The 15,676-nt window shown below is 55.7% G+C and overlaps 1 protein-coding gene across 1 annotated transcript in view; it reads left to right on the forward strand.

Annotated features, from left to right (window-relative positions):
• Positions 1 to 2,273: 2,273 nt before the first annotated feature.
• Positions 2,274 to 15,676, forward strand: part of MAG (myelin associated glycoprotein) — an 18,040-nt gene continuing 4,637 nt past the window's right edge. Inside the window, 7 exon segments of the mRNA XM_006171622.2 lie at positions 2,274 to 2,343; positions 4,136 to 4,194; positions 4,649 to 4,717; positions 4,887 to 5,255; positions 7,429 to 7,653; positions 7,656 to 7,967; positions 9,893 to 10,153. Coding sequence (XP_006171684.1) covers positions 4,672 to 4,717; positions 4,887 to 5,255; positions 7,429 to 7,653; positions 7,656 to 7,967; positions 9,893 to 10,153 — 1,213 coding nt within the window. The 5' untranslated portion in view covers positions 2,274 to 2,343; positions 4,136 to 4,194; positions 4,649 to 4,671.

Below are 15,676 nucleotides of genomic sequence, written 5' to 3' on the forward strand. Positions count from 1 at the left end.
GGAAAGAGGCCTGGAACAGATTCATCCCTCGGAGCCCTCTGGAGAAACCAACCCTGCTAAGACCTTGATTGTGGAACTCGGGTGTTCAGAAGTGTCAGGCAATAAAACCTGTTATTTATTTCATTTCTTTCTTTTTCTTTTTTTGGATAGGTTTTTGCTATAGGGAGCGAGCACTAGCCAGAAAGAGAGACAGAAAGCGAGAAATCACCCCCCAGAGGGGATGGCCACGCCGCAATCCCTTCTCCTTCATTCTCCTCTTGGGATCTTGGGCACGCACGCACACGCACCCGGGGTGAATTTAAGCCACTGGGTCCGGGACTCGACATGCGGTTGACTACATGGGAGTCCAGCGACATCGCCATTACGCCAACTGCTGGTTCCAAAAAACCCGGTTTTTAAGCCACCCCGTATGTGGCAGCTCGCTAGGGCGGCCCTGCAAACTACACCTGCTTCTGCAGGAAGATCAGGGCAGGACTGGCCCTGGGTCTGCATGGCTCCATCCCCTTTAGAGCACCTGGGTCCAGTTCCCCGGCTCCCTCTCCTGGCCTCTCACTCTCTCCCCCCACCTGCCTCACCACAGACCTCAGCAGTGGCCACCAAGGTTCTCCGTGCCCCCTGCCACACCAAGCAGTCTTCGGTTCCCACCCGGAGAGCTAGGAAAGGGAGTCTCAGACTGCACACAACTCTGCTGGAGTTGGTGTTGACACGGAAGGCCGTGGCCTATGAATACCTCAGGGTCCCAGCATCCTCCCCCCAAGCCCAGGCACCAGGCCCCTGTCTTCTCCAGGACCCAGGCATTCAAGCCCCACCCCACTTTCAAAGGGCCTTTGTCCCGGACTGGGAAAGGCACGGGCAGAGTCTGACATCATGAAGCCTGAGATGGGGGGGTGGGACTCTCCCTCCCCCTCCAGCCCTCCCCGACTGAGGGATTTCCCTGCTCCTCACCCCCGGGGTTCTCCCCTGGGAGAAAGGACCCTCCTGCCCCACTAGGCTGAACTGAAGGAGGACAGGAGAGGCCCTTGTCGGGCTGGATAGCTCATCGTCCCGGACTGGGAAAGGCACGGGCAGAGTCTGACATCATGAAGCCTGAGATGGGGGGTGGGACTCTCCCTCCCCCTCCAGCCCTCCCCGACTGAGGGATTTCCCTGCTCCTCACCCCCGGGGTTCTCCCCTGGGAGAAAGGACCCTCCTGCCCCACTAGGCTGAACTGAAGGAGGACAGGAGAGGCCCTTGTCGGGCTGGATAGCTCATCACACCATCTCCTGCTCACCTCGCAAAGGTCCTGACCAGTAGGGAGGGCCAAGGTGGCAGCCGGTGATGAACCCTGAGGTCCTCACCCAGCTCAGATAGTCTCACAGCCCCCTGCTCACCAAACACTACTCCAGGGGATACGAGGGTGCAAGACAGACAGAATTCTGCCAAAACCTTGCCCTCTGAGGGTCTGTGGGCTGGCTGGGAAGCCCACCAAGGGTGCAGGTTAGCAAAATGCTGCCGGGTTGCAAGGAAGGATGGCATTTAAGCGGAGGAGCTTCCTGAGGATGAGCAGGCTGTGTTCAGGGGCGGAGGGGCCAGTGGGGAACAGATGGGGAGAGCAGTCCAAGAAGGTGGCACCACCGGGGCAAAGGCCCTGTCTGTAAAGGTGCCACAGAGCGTGTGAGGAGCGTGCTCAGCTGTGTACTCCCTGCCGGAGGCCCAGCTCGGCACCGGGAGCTCTGCGGCGGAGTCGAGGGAGTGCAATGGAGCGCTCGGGCTCGTGGGGTCATGTTCTCCTGAGAGCAGAGGCAGCACGTAAGGTCGGCTCAGATGGCCAGAAGAGCCAACAAGAAAACAGGCCAGGAGGACGGAGGGGAAGTGACTCCAGAGAGGGAGGAGGTGACACTGAAGTGGAGGGTGGGGAGGACCTGTCTCCTCCTCCTGCCCACGCTAGCCTCTGATGGCCTCTCGGGACTGGGTTACACCTAACGTTACCACCAAGAGCCCTGAGGACAACACCTTCTATCGCTCTACTGGGACTTCCAGAAGGATTAGACTGCCCGTCCCCCACGGGATGCAGAACCAGGGTGCACAGAGATGGAGGAGGGGGAATGAGTAGCCCCCCACCCCCCTTCAGGAAGGAGCTAGTAGAACCCAGGCATCAGGCTGTCCAGTCGGAGCCCTGCGGTGACAAGGGCCTCTTTGTGCCCCCCTCCCCCAGGGGCAGGGAGGAGCTGGGCCCTGGAGGCAGGCGGCCCCTGGCACCCAGGGGGAGGGGAGGGGCCGGCAAGTGGGGGCCTAGACCCTGGGAGGCCAGGGGACTATGAGCTGGGCCGGCCGAGCAGAGGGTGCAGAAGCAAGAGCCTCCAAGTGAGTACCACAGTGGCAAGGGCTGGGCACGGGACCGGGACAGAGCGCCGGGCTGGGGGAGAGGACGAGAGGATGGGAGGATGAGACGATAGGCCAGAGACGCCCAAGCGTGAGCAAGGCCAGGTGCTCTGGGCCATGGAGGGCGACCGTGCGTGGCCACTAATTTAGGACAGGGTAGAGTATTATTGGGCCCGCTTTGTGGGTGGACGGAGCCCATGGCGGAAACAGTGTGGGGGTGTGGGAAAAAAACACAGAGATAAGGAGCGGGGGGCCCTCCTGGGCATCCCTTGGCAGGAGGTCCTGCAGGAGCAGCCTCCGGGGGGCCCATATCTGGGGCAGGTGGAGTGGAAGTGGTCTGGGGCTGGGGTGAACAGGTGCACAGACACCTGCCTGCTGCCGTCTGGAGGTGGTGGGGGGCACTAGGCTGTGAGAGCGAGTTCTAGCACCCGGGCACACATCAGGCGTGTGCGTCTGTGTGTGCACACGCTCGTGCACGCCCACCCACGCACCTCCCTCGTGTGAGTCTCAGCCTACGTCAGTGTTTCTCAGCTTTCTTCATCTTGTCTCACTGAAGAAACTCTCAGACGTGTTTTTGCGGGTGCCGCGCCTCCCTTGAGAGGCCGCCCGCACAGACACACTCTGGTGCACCGCGGCCCTTGTACTATGACAGCCGAGACCTTCTCACCCCCCCCTAAGAGCCGTCTGTGCCCCGTTCCGAATGCTCGGTCTCCATGTTGCTCCTCATGACTGCCCAAACGGTGTGGGACGCTCTCCTGTGTCTGTCTCTTGCCAGGGGCCAGGAGGTGTCCATCACTGGTGGGTGGGCCCATCTCTCGTTCCGCCTCGCAGTGTGTGCGCAGGTCCTTGTCAGGGCTACGCGTGTGTGCCCGGATGCCAGGCCATGTCTGTCCAGGGAGGGTGGGCAAGAGGGAGGGCGGTCCAGGCACACCTGTGTGACTGTGTGCATGCTGCCACGTCTCCAGGGAGCAGGGGCTCTGTGCCTGCACACATGTGACACGCGTGCAGCGGACTGCCCGGCGAGCCTGTTTCTCTGCCCAAGCCGAGATCTGTCACAGTTCATGGCAGCGTCGGCCTGTGTCTGACTGCACACGTTCGTGTCTGTTGGAAAAGGGCAGCGAGGGCTGGGGAAGCCGCCACTTGGGAATCCTGGCTCCAACCCTGAGGCGACCCACAGGGCAGCTGGGTGCCCGGGGCTCACTAGCCCCGACCCTGAGTGCTTCCTGCCCCAGGGGTGCCCAACTTCCCTCTCACTCCCCACCTACTCCAGAAGCCCCCCAGGATGAGACACCCTCCTCCTGAGGGAACAGGGCTCTTTTGTATGGGCGCTGGCCTCTGGTGAGGGTGGGGACACCAGGGCCATCTGTGGGGTGGGAGAGGGCGGCAGGAATTCACACGGCATGTCGAGAATGCTGATGCTGTGAAACCCGGTCATTGATGGGGCCAGGTCCCTGCTGCCACCCCCAGGCCTCGGCCGTGGGGCATCTGCTCCCTCACCCCACTCACTATGGCCCCCCGGATGCTGCTGCTCCCTCTCCACTCCTCGCACTTCTCCACATCCCAGTCTGGGAGGGGGGACGGCAGGGAGGGGAGGTGAGGCCGTAGAGTAGCCTCAGGGCTGTGTGGGAGGGTCCCAAGCATCCGGGAACAGAGCCCACACGGGGCATTTACGACAGGCCCTAACCCATAGCAGACACCTAAAGAGGGGGAAATGGGGTGCTCAGCTCCCCAACCCAGATCCCCAACCCTTACACTTGTCTGACTCTTGTTCCAGGTTACCTGGCTGGCGGCTTCAGGTGGGACCAGAGATATCCCCAGCTCAGGGAGACTGAGGTGCGTGGCAGGGCACCAACTTCTTCCTCCTGGCTTCCCACCTCCCACTTTCTGCAACTGGTTCAGCCTGGGTTCTATCCTTCCTTTCTCGAGATCCCCAGAGGCAGGATGCTGCTGAGGCTAATTATCAGCCATATCACTATCCTATGGAGAGAGTTTGGCTTGGTGGTTAAGACCACAGACCAGCTGTGTGGCCTGGGGCAAGTTACTTAACCTCTCTGGACCTCAGCTAGAAAATGAGGATAATCATTGCGCCTATCTCAAAGGGACCCAGTGGGTTAATATTGCAGAGTAAGGAACTGAGGCCTGGCATGGGGCCGATGCCATGGAAATGTTTGTAATTCTAAATAAATAGCAGCAGCGACTCACGTCTGAACAGGCTCCTTCCTGAGGCCTTGACAAGCCACCCCTTCTCACACGCCCTGGCCTTCAGTCTTGCCCTCTCTCTCTGCAGCTCTCACTCGCTTGCTGTACAAAATGATATTCCTCACGGCGCTGCCCCTGTTTTGGATTATGATTTCAGGTAATGGCTGGAGGGTGCAGGGGATCCAGGGCCCTTGGCCCTGAGCAAGCTGGGTGTGTTTCTGTGGGTCGCTGGCCTTCTCCCCCAGGATGGTGGAAGGTGATGGGAGCAGGAGGGATGATCTGGGTAAGACATGTCCCCCAGCCTCAGTGGTCCTGCTCGCCCACAGCCTCTCGAGGGGGTCACTGGGGTGCCTGGATGCCTTCGTCTATCTCGGCCTTCGAGGGCACGTGCGTCTCCATCCCCTGCCGCTTCGATTTCCCCGATGAGCTGCGGCCTGCGGTGGTACATGGCGTCTGGTACTTCAACAGCCCCTACCCGAAGAACTACCCCCCGGTGGTCTTCAAGTCCCGCACCCAAATCGTCCACGAGAGCTTCCAGGGCCGCAGCCGCCTCCTGGGGGACCTGGGCCTGCGCAACTGCACCCTCCTGCTCAACAACCTCAGCCCAGAGCTGGGCGGCAAGTACTACTTCCGCGGGGACCTGGGGGGCTACAACCAGTACACCTTCTCAGAGCACAGCGTCCTGGACATCATCAGTGAGTCCCCCAGAGGCCGCGTGGGCACCGAGGGCTGGGGCCGTGCTGGCGCAGGCAGGGTGCAGCAGGAAGCCCGCCCCAGCACCTTCCCCGCAGGGATCGGATGGCTGGTCCCAGAGGTGTTGATTCGGGTGCAAACCTCAGTGACCACAAGGCACATAGATGACAGAAATAACAACCCGGGGCCCAGAATAGTCTTGCTGCCCTCAGAACAGAACTGTGGCTGTTGCTGTTACTCTTCTAGAAACACCTGGAGAAAAGCAGTAGGACCTAGGGGCTAGGGGCAAGGTCTCTGGGTCCCGGCCCTAGCTGGGTGACCTTGGACTGGTTACTTAACTTCCCTGGGATTTGGTTCCCTCTTCCGTGAACTGGAGATAAGAACAGCACTTAACGCCAGTGGTGAACAGCTGCCGGGTGCCCAGAGCAGTGCCTGGCACACGGCACCCAGCTCTGGCCAGCAGAACGCAGGGCCGTTGCTGCCCGGCTTTCCAAACTGTCAAGAGAAACCAGACTTGTTGATTTCTCAGTGTAATCTAATTTTTAAGTATTGGCTGCTAATTCAGATTTTTAAAAAAATCCTGTAGGCCAAACAAAAATGTAGTTCGGCCCAATCTGGTGATAGGAATAAAGTCTATTGCCGATTTCAGGCCTTCCTACTGCCGAATTGCTATGAGGCCCCATCGCTTGGAGCCCTCGGAATCAGGTTCCCCAGCAGGACTGAGTCTGTGTGAGGAGCCAGATTACAACCCTGGTGTGGAAAGAGAACACACAGGTACACTACACACTGCACACATGTCCACATACACACATATCACATGCACAGACCGCACACACACACACACACAGATCACACATACCACACATGCCCAGACCCCCCCCACATGCACAGACCACACACACATGCAGGTCATATACACCACACATGCCCAGACCATACACACACACATGCACAGACCGCACACACATGCAGATCATATACACCACACATGCCCAGACCATACACACACACATGCACAGACCGCACACACATGCAGATCATATACACCACACATGCCCAGACCATACACACACACATGCACAGACCGCACACACATGCAGATCATATACACCACACATGCCCAGACACACATGCACAGACCACACACACATGCACAGACCATGCACACATGCAGATCACACACCACACATGCCCAGACCATACACACACACATGCACAGACCACACACACATACACACACATGCAGATCACATACCACACATGCCCAGACCCCCCCCACATGCACAGACCACACACACATGCAGATCACACACACACATGCAGATCACACACCACACATGCCCAGACCATACACACACACACATGCACAGACCACACACATACACACACAAGCAGATCACATACCACACATGCCCAAACCATATACACACACACATGCACAGACCACACACATATACACACATGCAGATTACACACACACCCCACATGCACAGACCACATACACACACATATGCACAGACCATTCACACACCACACACACAATATATACCTCATACACCACGCACGTGCTCACAGATAGACACAGACCACATACACATACCATACATACACACCACACACATGCTCACACGCCACACATGCACAGACTGTACACACACACACAGACCATGCACACACCCAGGACACACCATATACATGCTCACAGACACACACAGACCACACACACTCACATGCGCAGGTGGAGGGGTAACCAAAGGAAACACGGGGCAGGAGACGGTTTCCGAAGGGTGACACTAGAGCATTCAGAGCACTGACCCGAGAGCCAGAGTGATGGGGTTTGAAGAGCTGTGGCCTCAGGGACAAAGTGACAGAGTCTGGAGGCATCTTTTACCCCACAGTGGCTGTGGCCTCAGGGACAAAGTGACAGTCTGGAGGCTTCTTTTACCCCATAGTGGCTGTGGCCTCAGTAAATGAGCGAAGCACTGCCCCCACGCCCCCATCGCTGGAAGGACTGGCCAGGTTAACCCCGCAGGACGCAGACCACGTCCCTCTTATTCTTCTGTATCCAGGCACAGGGGAGGGACAAGGCACCAGAAACGGAGTTGGACAAGGTGGGGGTGACACGTCGTAGCCCAGTGCCACTTCCCCAGCTCTCCTATTCCCACCTCATTGTAGACACCCCCAACATCGTGGTCCCCCCGGAGGTGGTGGCGGGCACAGAAGTGGAGGTCAGCTGCATGGTGCCGGACAACTGTCCCGAGCTGCGCCCGGAGCTCAGCTGGCTGGGCCACGAGGGGCTGGGGGAGCCGGCGGTGCTGGGCCGTCTGCGCGAGGACGAGGGCACCTGGGTGCAGGTGTCGCTGCTACACTTCATGCCCACTAGGGAGGCCAACGGCGTCAGGGCCAGGCTGCGTCTGCGGCCCCTGTTGGCTGATCCAGCGTGTCGCGGGCCTCAGACCCTCCTGTGATCGTGGAGATGAACTCCTCGGTGGAGGCCATCGAGGGCTCCCATATCAGCCTGGTCTGTGGGGCTGACAGCAACCCGCTGCCGCTGCTGACCTGGATGCGCGACGGGACCGTGCTCCGGGAGGCGGTGACTGAGAGCCTGCTGCTGGAGCTAGACGAGGTGACCCCCGCGGAGGATGGCGTCTATGCCTGCCTTGCAGAGAACGCATACGGCCAGGACAACCGCACAGTGGAGCTCAGCGTCATGTGTGAGTCGCCTGCCGCGTGCACCCGCCAGACCCGGCGGAGAGACAGGAGCTCCTCACACCCAGGTCCTGCATGGCCGAGGCAGGGTCGGAGAGGAAAGAACCAGGTGGAGGTGTTCCCCCATTCTTGCCATGAGTGTTGGAGGTCACTTGCTCTGCACCACTGTCCATCCGAAGACACATGGCAAGATGCGGATTCTGTCCTCGCCACCTAGAATAGAAAAGCCTGTTACACCATCCCCTGGGCAGCCCTACCAGGTCTGAGAGTACATCCCAGTCTGGCTCTAGGAATCTGCGTTTTGAAAAGAGCCCTATTGTAGTTTTTTTTTTTTTTTTTATAGAGGTTTTTGTTATAGGGTGTATGTGCTCGCCAGAAAGACAGAGAGATAAAAAGTGAGAAATCATCCCCTCCCCCAGGGGGACTGGCCATGCTGCAATCCCTTCTCCATTCTCCTCTCGGGATCTTGGGCATGCACGCACATGTGCCCGGCGTGAGTTTAAGCCACCAGGTCCGGGACTCGAACCGCGGTCAACCACATGGGAGTCCAGCAATGTAGCCATTATGCCAACTGCTGGTCCCGTGCCCCATTGTAGTTCTAATGGGAGGCTGGAGGAGACCCCAGTCCTCACTCAGAACCTTGTGTGCACATGTACTTTATGGGTCCTGCAAAGGGGCCGGTCAGAACAGGATTCTTAGCTAGGAACCAAGGAGGGGCCATTTATTCATTTACTCACAAATATTTGTTGAGGCAAAGTGCCCAGGACAGGGGATAATAACGATGACAGCCACAGCCAACGTTTACTCAGCAGTTCCTGAGCACTCGACACACATGCTCTCCCCTCCAGAGTCCCAGGGCTGGGACTGCCCACCGCCTAGCCTCACTGAAGCCTCGCCTCACCATTTAATTCTTTTACAAAGTTTATTTCAAGAGAGAAAGAAACAGACACCACTGACCGGGGCTCGTGCAGCAGCTCCCTACTGCCTGTGCCACTATGGCTGGGCCTTCACCATCCCACTTAACATTGTCATGACTTCAATTTCCCAACCCCTTCCTCATTACTTTCTTTCATAGCATTTCTCTCCATCTTGCAAAGTATATATACAATTAAAATTTTTTTCTATGAGACACTTGTACTCGTCAGAAAGAGAGACAGAGAGAGAGAGAGAAAGGGAGACAAAGTGCAAAAGCACTTCCCCGCAGGGGAATGGCCATGTAGCAATCCCTGCTCCGTTCTCCTCTTGGGACTTTAGGCATACACACACATGCACCTGGTCTGTGATCAAATCACGCTGTTAGCCATGTGGGATCCAGCCACCTTAACCACCGTGCCACCGGCTGGCCCTAAATATATTTATGTATATAGCATCTTCCCACAAAGACTATCAAGCTACCCCAGTGCCTGTCTGTCGCTCCTCAAGTTCTCAGTGCATGCTGGATGATCTGCCCTGCGAGGTTGGAACTATTATTAAGCCCATTTTCCAGATGAGAAAAGTAAGATCCAGAGAGGTTAAAACAGGTTCACGCTGCTGAGAAGAAGTAGAGCCAGAATCCCAAGACAAGCATTCTAGCAGCAGAGCCCTGTTCTTGTAAACAAGACACTCAGGGCTGGGGTTACTTGAACCCTCCTGAACTCGTGTGCTAGTCTGGGGCTATCTGGGGTCACATCTGGGAGTGAGAATTGGTTGGCAGAAGTACCTTCTAGTTTCTTTCTTTTTCTTTTTTTCAATTTAACTTTATTTATTTATTTTTTAATTTGACCAGAGAAAGAGCGCATGAGAGAGTGAGAGAAAGTGAGAAAGGAAGCCACACAGGTCTGGGACTCGAACCATGGTCGGCCATGTGGGAGTCCAGTGTCCTTAACCCCCATGTCACCTGCCAGCCCCAAGTACCTTCTAGTTTCTGACCATCTCCCACCCTGTCTCCCAGATGCACCCTGGAAGCCGACGGTGAACGGGACAATGGTGGCCGTGGAGGGAGAGACAGTCTCCATCTTGTGCTCCACAGAGAGCAACCCAGACCCTATTCTCACCATCTTCAAGGAGAAGCAGATCCTGGCCACGGTCATCTATGAGAGCGAGCTGCAGCTGGAGCTGCCAGCTGTCACACCTGAGGATGACGGGGAGTACTGGTGTGTGGCTGAGAACCAGTACGGCCAGAGGGCCACCGCCTTCAACCTGTCTGTGGAGTGTGAGTACCTCTGCTCCCTGTCCTGGTGCCAGATGTTTTCATGGGAGACACCTGGGTTATTCAGAGGTGCCCGCGCACCCTGGTGTGTGTTGGCTTTGCCCGCGTTCACCGGCAGATGAGGACAGGACGGCAGGGAAGCTGAATCTATAGCAAGGCAGTAGAAGCCCCATCTGAGGATACTGCGTTCCCACATCCTGGGGTGGGCTTTTCCTGTGGCGACCTCTGTGTCCTGTGGTCTCTGCCTCTCTCTCTGCATTAACTAGAACAATAACCATGAGGTGTCACCCTTGTGGAGTGTCACCATGTACCAGGCACTGTTGGAAGTGCTCGCTCATTTCCTCCTCATGACATCTGTATGAGGAGGTTCTGTTGCAGGCCCCCCATTCACAAGGAACAAAACTGAGGACCAGCGAGTGTATACCACTTGCCTGAGGTCACACAGCTAGGAGATAGTCTGGTTCCACCCTTCGAGTTGCCCAGAGGTGACCTCATCCGATGTTACCGCCGTAGAATACGTCGACTGGGCAACTGGGATGTGCAAAGGGCTCTGTTGGCCAGTGGGGGCTGGACCCAGAGGACAGTGAGCGAATTAACAGACACAGTATAACTAGTGGCGGAGCTGCAAGCACATAAAGAGCTGCTGTCTTGGAAATGAACTTCATCACTCCACGGCAAACCAGCGCCTCCCTTGCCCTTCGTGTTTGGAGGGTGCTACCAACACCCACCCCACATCCCAACGTCACCCGCACCACATGGCACCCTCGACTCCCCTTCCTCAAGCAACTTCCTCTGCAATGTCACCTCGTGTTTCCATTTCCCCAGCTTCCTCCTCAGCTCCAGTTTCATCTCCACACTTGGCCTCTGGGGCCTCAATTCCTCCACCTGCAATGACCCCACACACACGTTGGCCAGGCAGTTCAAGGAGATGCAACACGGAAAGCATTTGAGACGGTGCCTGCAACGCGGCCCGTGATCAACACTGCACACACGACAGTCAGGACCTGGGAGATGCAGATTCTTCCTGGAGTGCCAGCCTCCATGGCAGAGCAATGGCCAGCCCCTCCTCTGCTGACCTCTAACCGCTGGGCACGTTCTCTCCCGGCGTCTGCTTGCATGCCGTCACAGCCCAAGCTAGTGGTTCCTAAGAGTCTGAGAGCCCCCTGGGAACCTGATAGAAGCAACTGAGCACACAGGACACCACCTGCTCGGGTTTCTGGTGACTCACGGCCCCTCCTGTGCAGTAAGCTAGCGGCAGTAACTGTTTATTATGGGCTCCTGGAGGGCTGGCCTTGAGTCCTCCCTAGGTATTATCTTGCTGAGTCCTTGGGGCTCCCTTGTGAATAATGTGTCATCATTATCTTCCTTAGCTGAGGAGGGAACTAAAGGTCAGAATTCCCTGAGGCCGTACAGCTAGGGAGGCTGGTCAGTTCTTCCAAGGTTCCTCTGCACACCAGCCTGCCCCGGCCCTTAATTAGCTGCAGCTTCGTCTCTCTCAGCCCTGACTCCCAAGGACTCGTTTAATTCTCCTTCTCTTAGAAATGAACAGACTCACAGGACCAGCAGTTAGCGTAATGGCTATTTCGCTGGACTCCCACATAGTCGACTGCGGTTCGCATCCCGGACCCGGTGGCTTAAAACTCACGCCGGGCGCGTGTGTGTGCGTGCCCAAGATCCCGAGAGGAGAATGGAGGAGAAGGGATGGCGTTCTGTCTCTCTGGCGAGCATACGCACCCTATAGCAAAAATAAAATAAAATAAAATAAAAAGAAAGAAAGAAATGAACAGATTCGGAGTATGAAGCCTTCCGTCCACTGGGGTGAAGGGACAGCAGTGACCCTGTCCCCTGTCTTTCGACTGAGCCCCTCTCCCTTTACCAGGGCCTGTGTTTGCCTTCTGAGAGTACAGCACCCCCCGCCCCCTCTGTCCATGCAATCGGAGAGACAGAAAGCGAGAAATCACCCCCCAGGGGGGATGGTCACGCCGCAATCCCTTCTCCTCCACTCTCCTCTCGGGATCTTGGGCATGCACACACATGCGCCCGGCGTGAGTTTTAAGCCACCAGGTCCGGGACACGAACCACGGTCGACTACGTGGGAGTCCAGCGACATAGCCATTACGCTAACTGCTGGTTCCCAACACCTGGGCTTTAATGGGCATTGACCACAGCAGGTGATCCTCGAGCAGGGCACGCTGTCCCATCTGCAGACCCCAGGGCCCAGCCCGGCATGGACACGCAGGAGGCACTCACCCTCGCTCAGTGACTGTTACATGCAGGGGCCTGGTCTGAGCACGTTGAGCGTATTATTTTGTTCTCACCACCACATAACGGGAGGGGATGATTCCTCAGTTGAACAGAGAAAACTGACGTACAGAGCTGAACGGACCTGGATCCGAATCCCAGCTCTGTCTGCACCTTGGCACATGATCTTAGGCACATGGCCTTGGCCTCTGCAGAGCCTCAATTCCCTCTGAAAAGGGGCATGAGAACTGCCTCTCACCAGCAAGATGGCTGTGAGGATTAAGGGGATGATTCTGAGCACTCGTGGCTCCCAGCACATCCTAGGTACTCTATCAGTATTAGGTCTCTTGGGCCAGCTGGGCAGCGTGATGGGTAAGGCAGCTGGATCCCACATGGCTGACTGTGGTGTGGCCATCCTCAATGGAAGATGATTTCTCGCTTTCTCTCTGTCTCTCGCCTCTCTGTCTTCGGTGAGTGCATATGTCCTATAGCAAACCTAAAAAAGATATCCTCAGTTTTTCCACTGGTAAAGACCATTTGGGTCCTTTGGACTGTTTGGGTAGGTTTGCTACCTGCTTCTGCTGCCAAAGCTTCACTCACCTGCTCCCTCTGCTGGAATGGTTCTGAGAGCCCGAAGTGCTGGGGATATCACACCTTTACAACACACTCGTGCGCCTGGCTGGAGTCCTGTAGGCCCTTGTGAGTTAAGGACCACAATCCCTGTTTATACGAATGAGAACTCCATCTTGGAGGCTGAGGGAAGCTGAGCGGCTTCACCCCACCAGAAGGTGGCAGAGCAGGGTTCAAGTCAAAGCTGCCCCACCCAGACTCCCCATTTTTTTGTGCCACTTGGAGTTTATCTAGTGACATACTAGGTTTTATAGGTCTCCCAGGTTGCCTGTGAAGCTGCAGAGACCTGATCACAGGCTGGCCGGCCCTGTGGCAAGCTGGGTCCCATATGATTGACCGTGTCGTTTGAGTCCCAGCCCTGGAGACTTGAAATGCAAGCACACATGCATGCGTGTGTGTATACCCCAAGTCCCAAGGGAGTGGAGAAATGAAGGGATTGTGACATCCTCCCTCCCTCTTTGTCTTTCTCGGGCAGCCCACAAGCCCTCTGGCAATAAATTTAAAAAGAAAGCCTCCTCTCAGCATGTAGAGTGGACACTCTCACCAGACTACCAGGGGTGTTGTCTTGAGTGGAAGGGGTTTGAAAAAAAAAAAAAAAAAAAAAAAAAAAGGGTTTTGAAAAAAAAAAAAAAAAGAAGAATCTTGGTTCAGGCTTGTCATTGTTCATTTACTTGCCCTGTGTCAGCTGGTTAACCCTACAGCAGGCACGACGCATGTGTGCGCTAACAGAATTGGGGCCTATTGTTTGGATCTTGGGTCGTCGGAGAAGTCGTGCGTATTTTTCTATGCGAAATTGTTTCATGACTTTCCCAAAAGCTCAATAACAGCCTTAGGCATGCACACGGGAGGTCCCTCCTGCAACTAAGTCTGCTCACGTGATTCCTTGGCCTGTCGTTGTTACCGGCACATTCTTTGTTTTTTTTTTTTTTTTTTTTTGCTGGAAATTGATATGAGGCAGGGTCGGTGGCTCAGTGGTCTTTTGCATAGGTGTTAATGGGTTTTGGTCAGAACTCACTGAGATCCCTGCTAAAGAAGGGATGTTGAACTTTCCGGGAAGGAAGAGAACAGAGCTTAAAAAAAGGCATGGGGAACCAGCAGTTAGCGTAATGGCTATGTCGCTGGACTCCCATGTAGTCGACCACGGTTCGCGTCCCAGACTCAGTAGCTTAAAACTCACGCCGGGCACGTGTGCGTGCGTGCCCAAGATCCCGAGAGGAGAATGGAGGAGAAGGGATTGCGGCATGGCCATCCCCTCTGGGGGTGATTTCTTGCTTTCGGTCTCTCTGTCTCTCTCTGTCTGTCTGGTGAGCGTACGCGCCCTATAGCGAAATTCTCTCCAAAAAAAAAAAAAAAAGGCATGCAATATTCTAATATAATTTCGTATTTTGGGAAGTGAAAGGAAAGAAACACACCAATACCATTTTCATAATAAAAACTGGAAGGTGGTGTTTGGTGCTGGTGGCAGTGGGGAGGCCTGTGAGGGAGAGAGGGCCAGGAGTCAAGGAGTCTTCAGGGCAGCATCTGCAGGATAGACTGAAAGAGTAGAGGCTGGAGGCCAGAAAAGAAGGTGACAGTCTCGGCGTGTGTATGGGGCCTTGTGGGCTGAAAGGCTGGAGGGAAGAGAATTCAATAGCCCATTCCTTCGGAGTCTGGTGGACAGAGTGGGGAAGAGCAAAGCCCTGCCATTTTTTTTTCCTTTGGATATAGGGCGCGTGCGCTCACCAGAAAGACAGAGAGAGACGGAGAGACAGAAAGCAAGAAATCACCCCCCAGGGGGGATGACCACGCCACAATCCCTTCTCCTCCATTCTCCTCTCGGGATCCTGGGCACGCACACACACGCGCCTGGCGTGAGTTTAAGCCACCGGGTCCGGGACGCGAACCGCGGTCGACTACGTGGGGGTCCAGTGACATAGCCATGACGCTAACTGCTGGTTCCCTGTCTTGACGGAAATAAGAGACCAAGCATGTCAATGTATAACGCGGATAGGGATGGTGCTTGGGGGAAGGCTGCTTGAGACAGGGAGGATGAGTGGTGTGAGGTGCCATCTTCCTGGGTGGCCAGAGGAGATGGCTTCTGGGTAGAGACCTCTGTGGAGTGAGGAGTGAGTTTGTAGGTGTCTGAGGGAAGAGCTCCAGACTGAAGGAAACACTCAGACTCTGGGCTGGGAAAAAGCCCCATGAGCCTGAGAAACAGCGAGGAGGAGGCTGGTGTGGCAGGAAGGGAAACAGCCAGGATGAGAGAAGGAAAGCGAGTGGGGCCACTCTGAGGAGCTCTTGCATTTCAGACAGTGAGTCTCATCCTCAGTGACCCCGGGGATGGGGTGGGGGGCTAACTGGAGGTAAAAGGAGGTAACAGGGTTTGGAACAGGGAGCGCATGATCTGATTTATGTTTTATAAGGTGGATGAAGAGAGAATGCAAAGGAGGGAATGCAACTTGTGTCTAGGACACACTTTTATTCCTGGCTGAACCCAAGGCTGGAAGTGGCCCCCAAAATGGGGACAGGGGAGTTCCCCCAAGGGAGTACCCTAGACCATCCCGAAATGCTGCCAATTGGAATTTAAAAAAAAAGAAAGAAAGAAAGAAAGAAAGAAAGAAAGAAAGAAAGAAAGAAAGAAAGAAAGAAAGAAAGAAAGAAAGAAAGAAAGAAAGA

Source organism: Tupaia chinensis, unplaced genomic scaffold, assembly GCF_000334495.1.
Source record: "Tupaia chinensis unplaced genomic scaffold, TupChi_1.0 Scaffold149922_1, whole genome shotgun sequence".
Classification (NCBI taxonomy): Eukaryota; Metazoa; Chordata; class Mammalia; order Scandentia; family Tupaiidae; genus Tupaia; species Tupaia belangeri.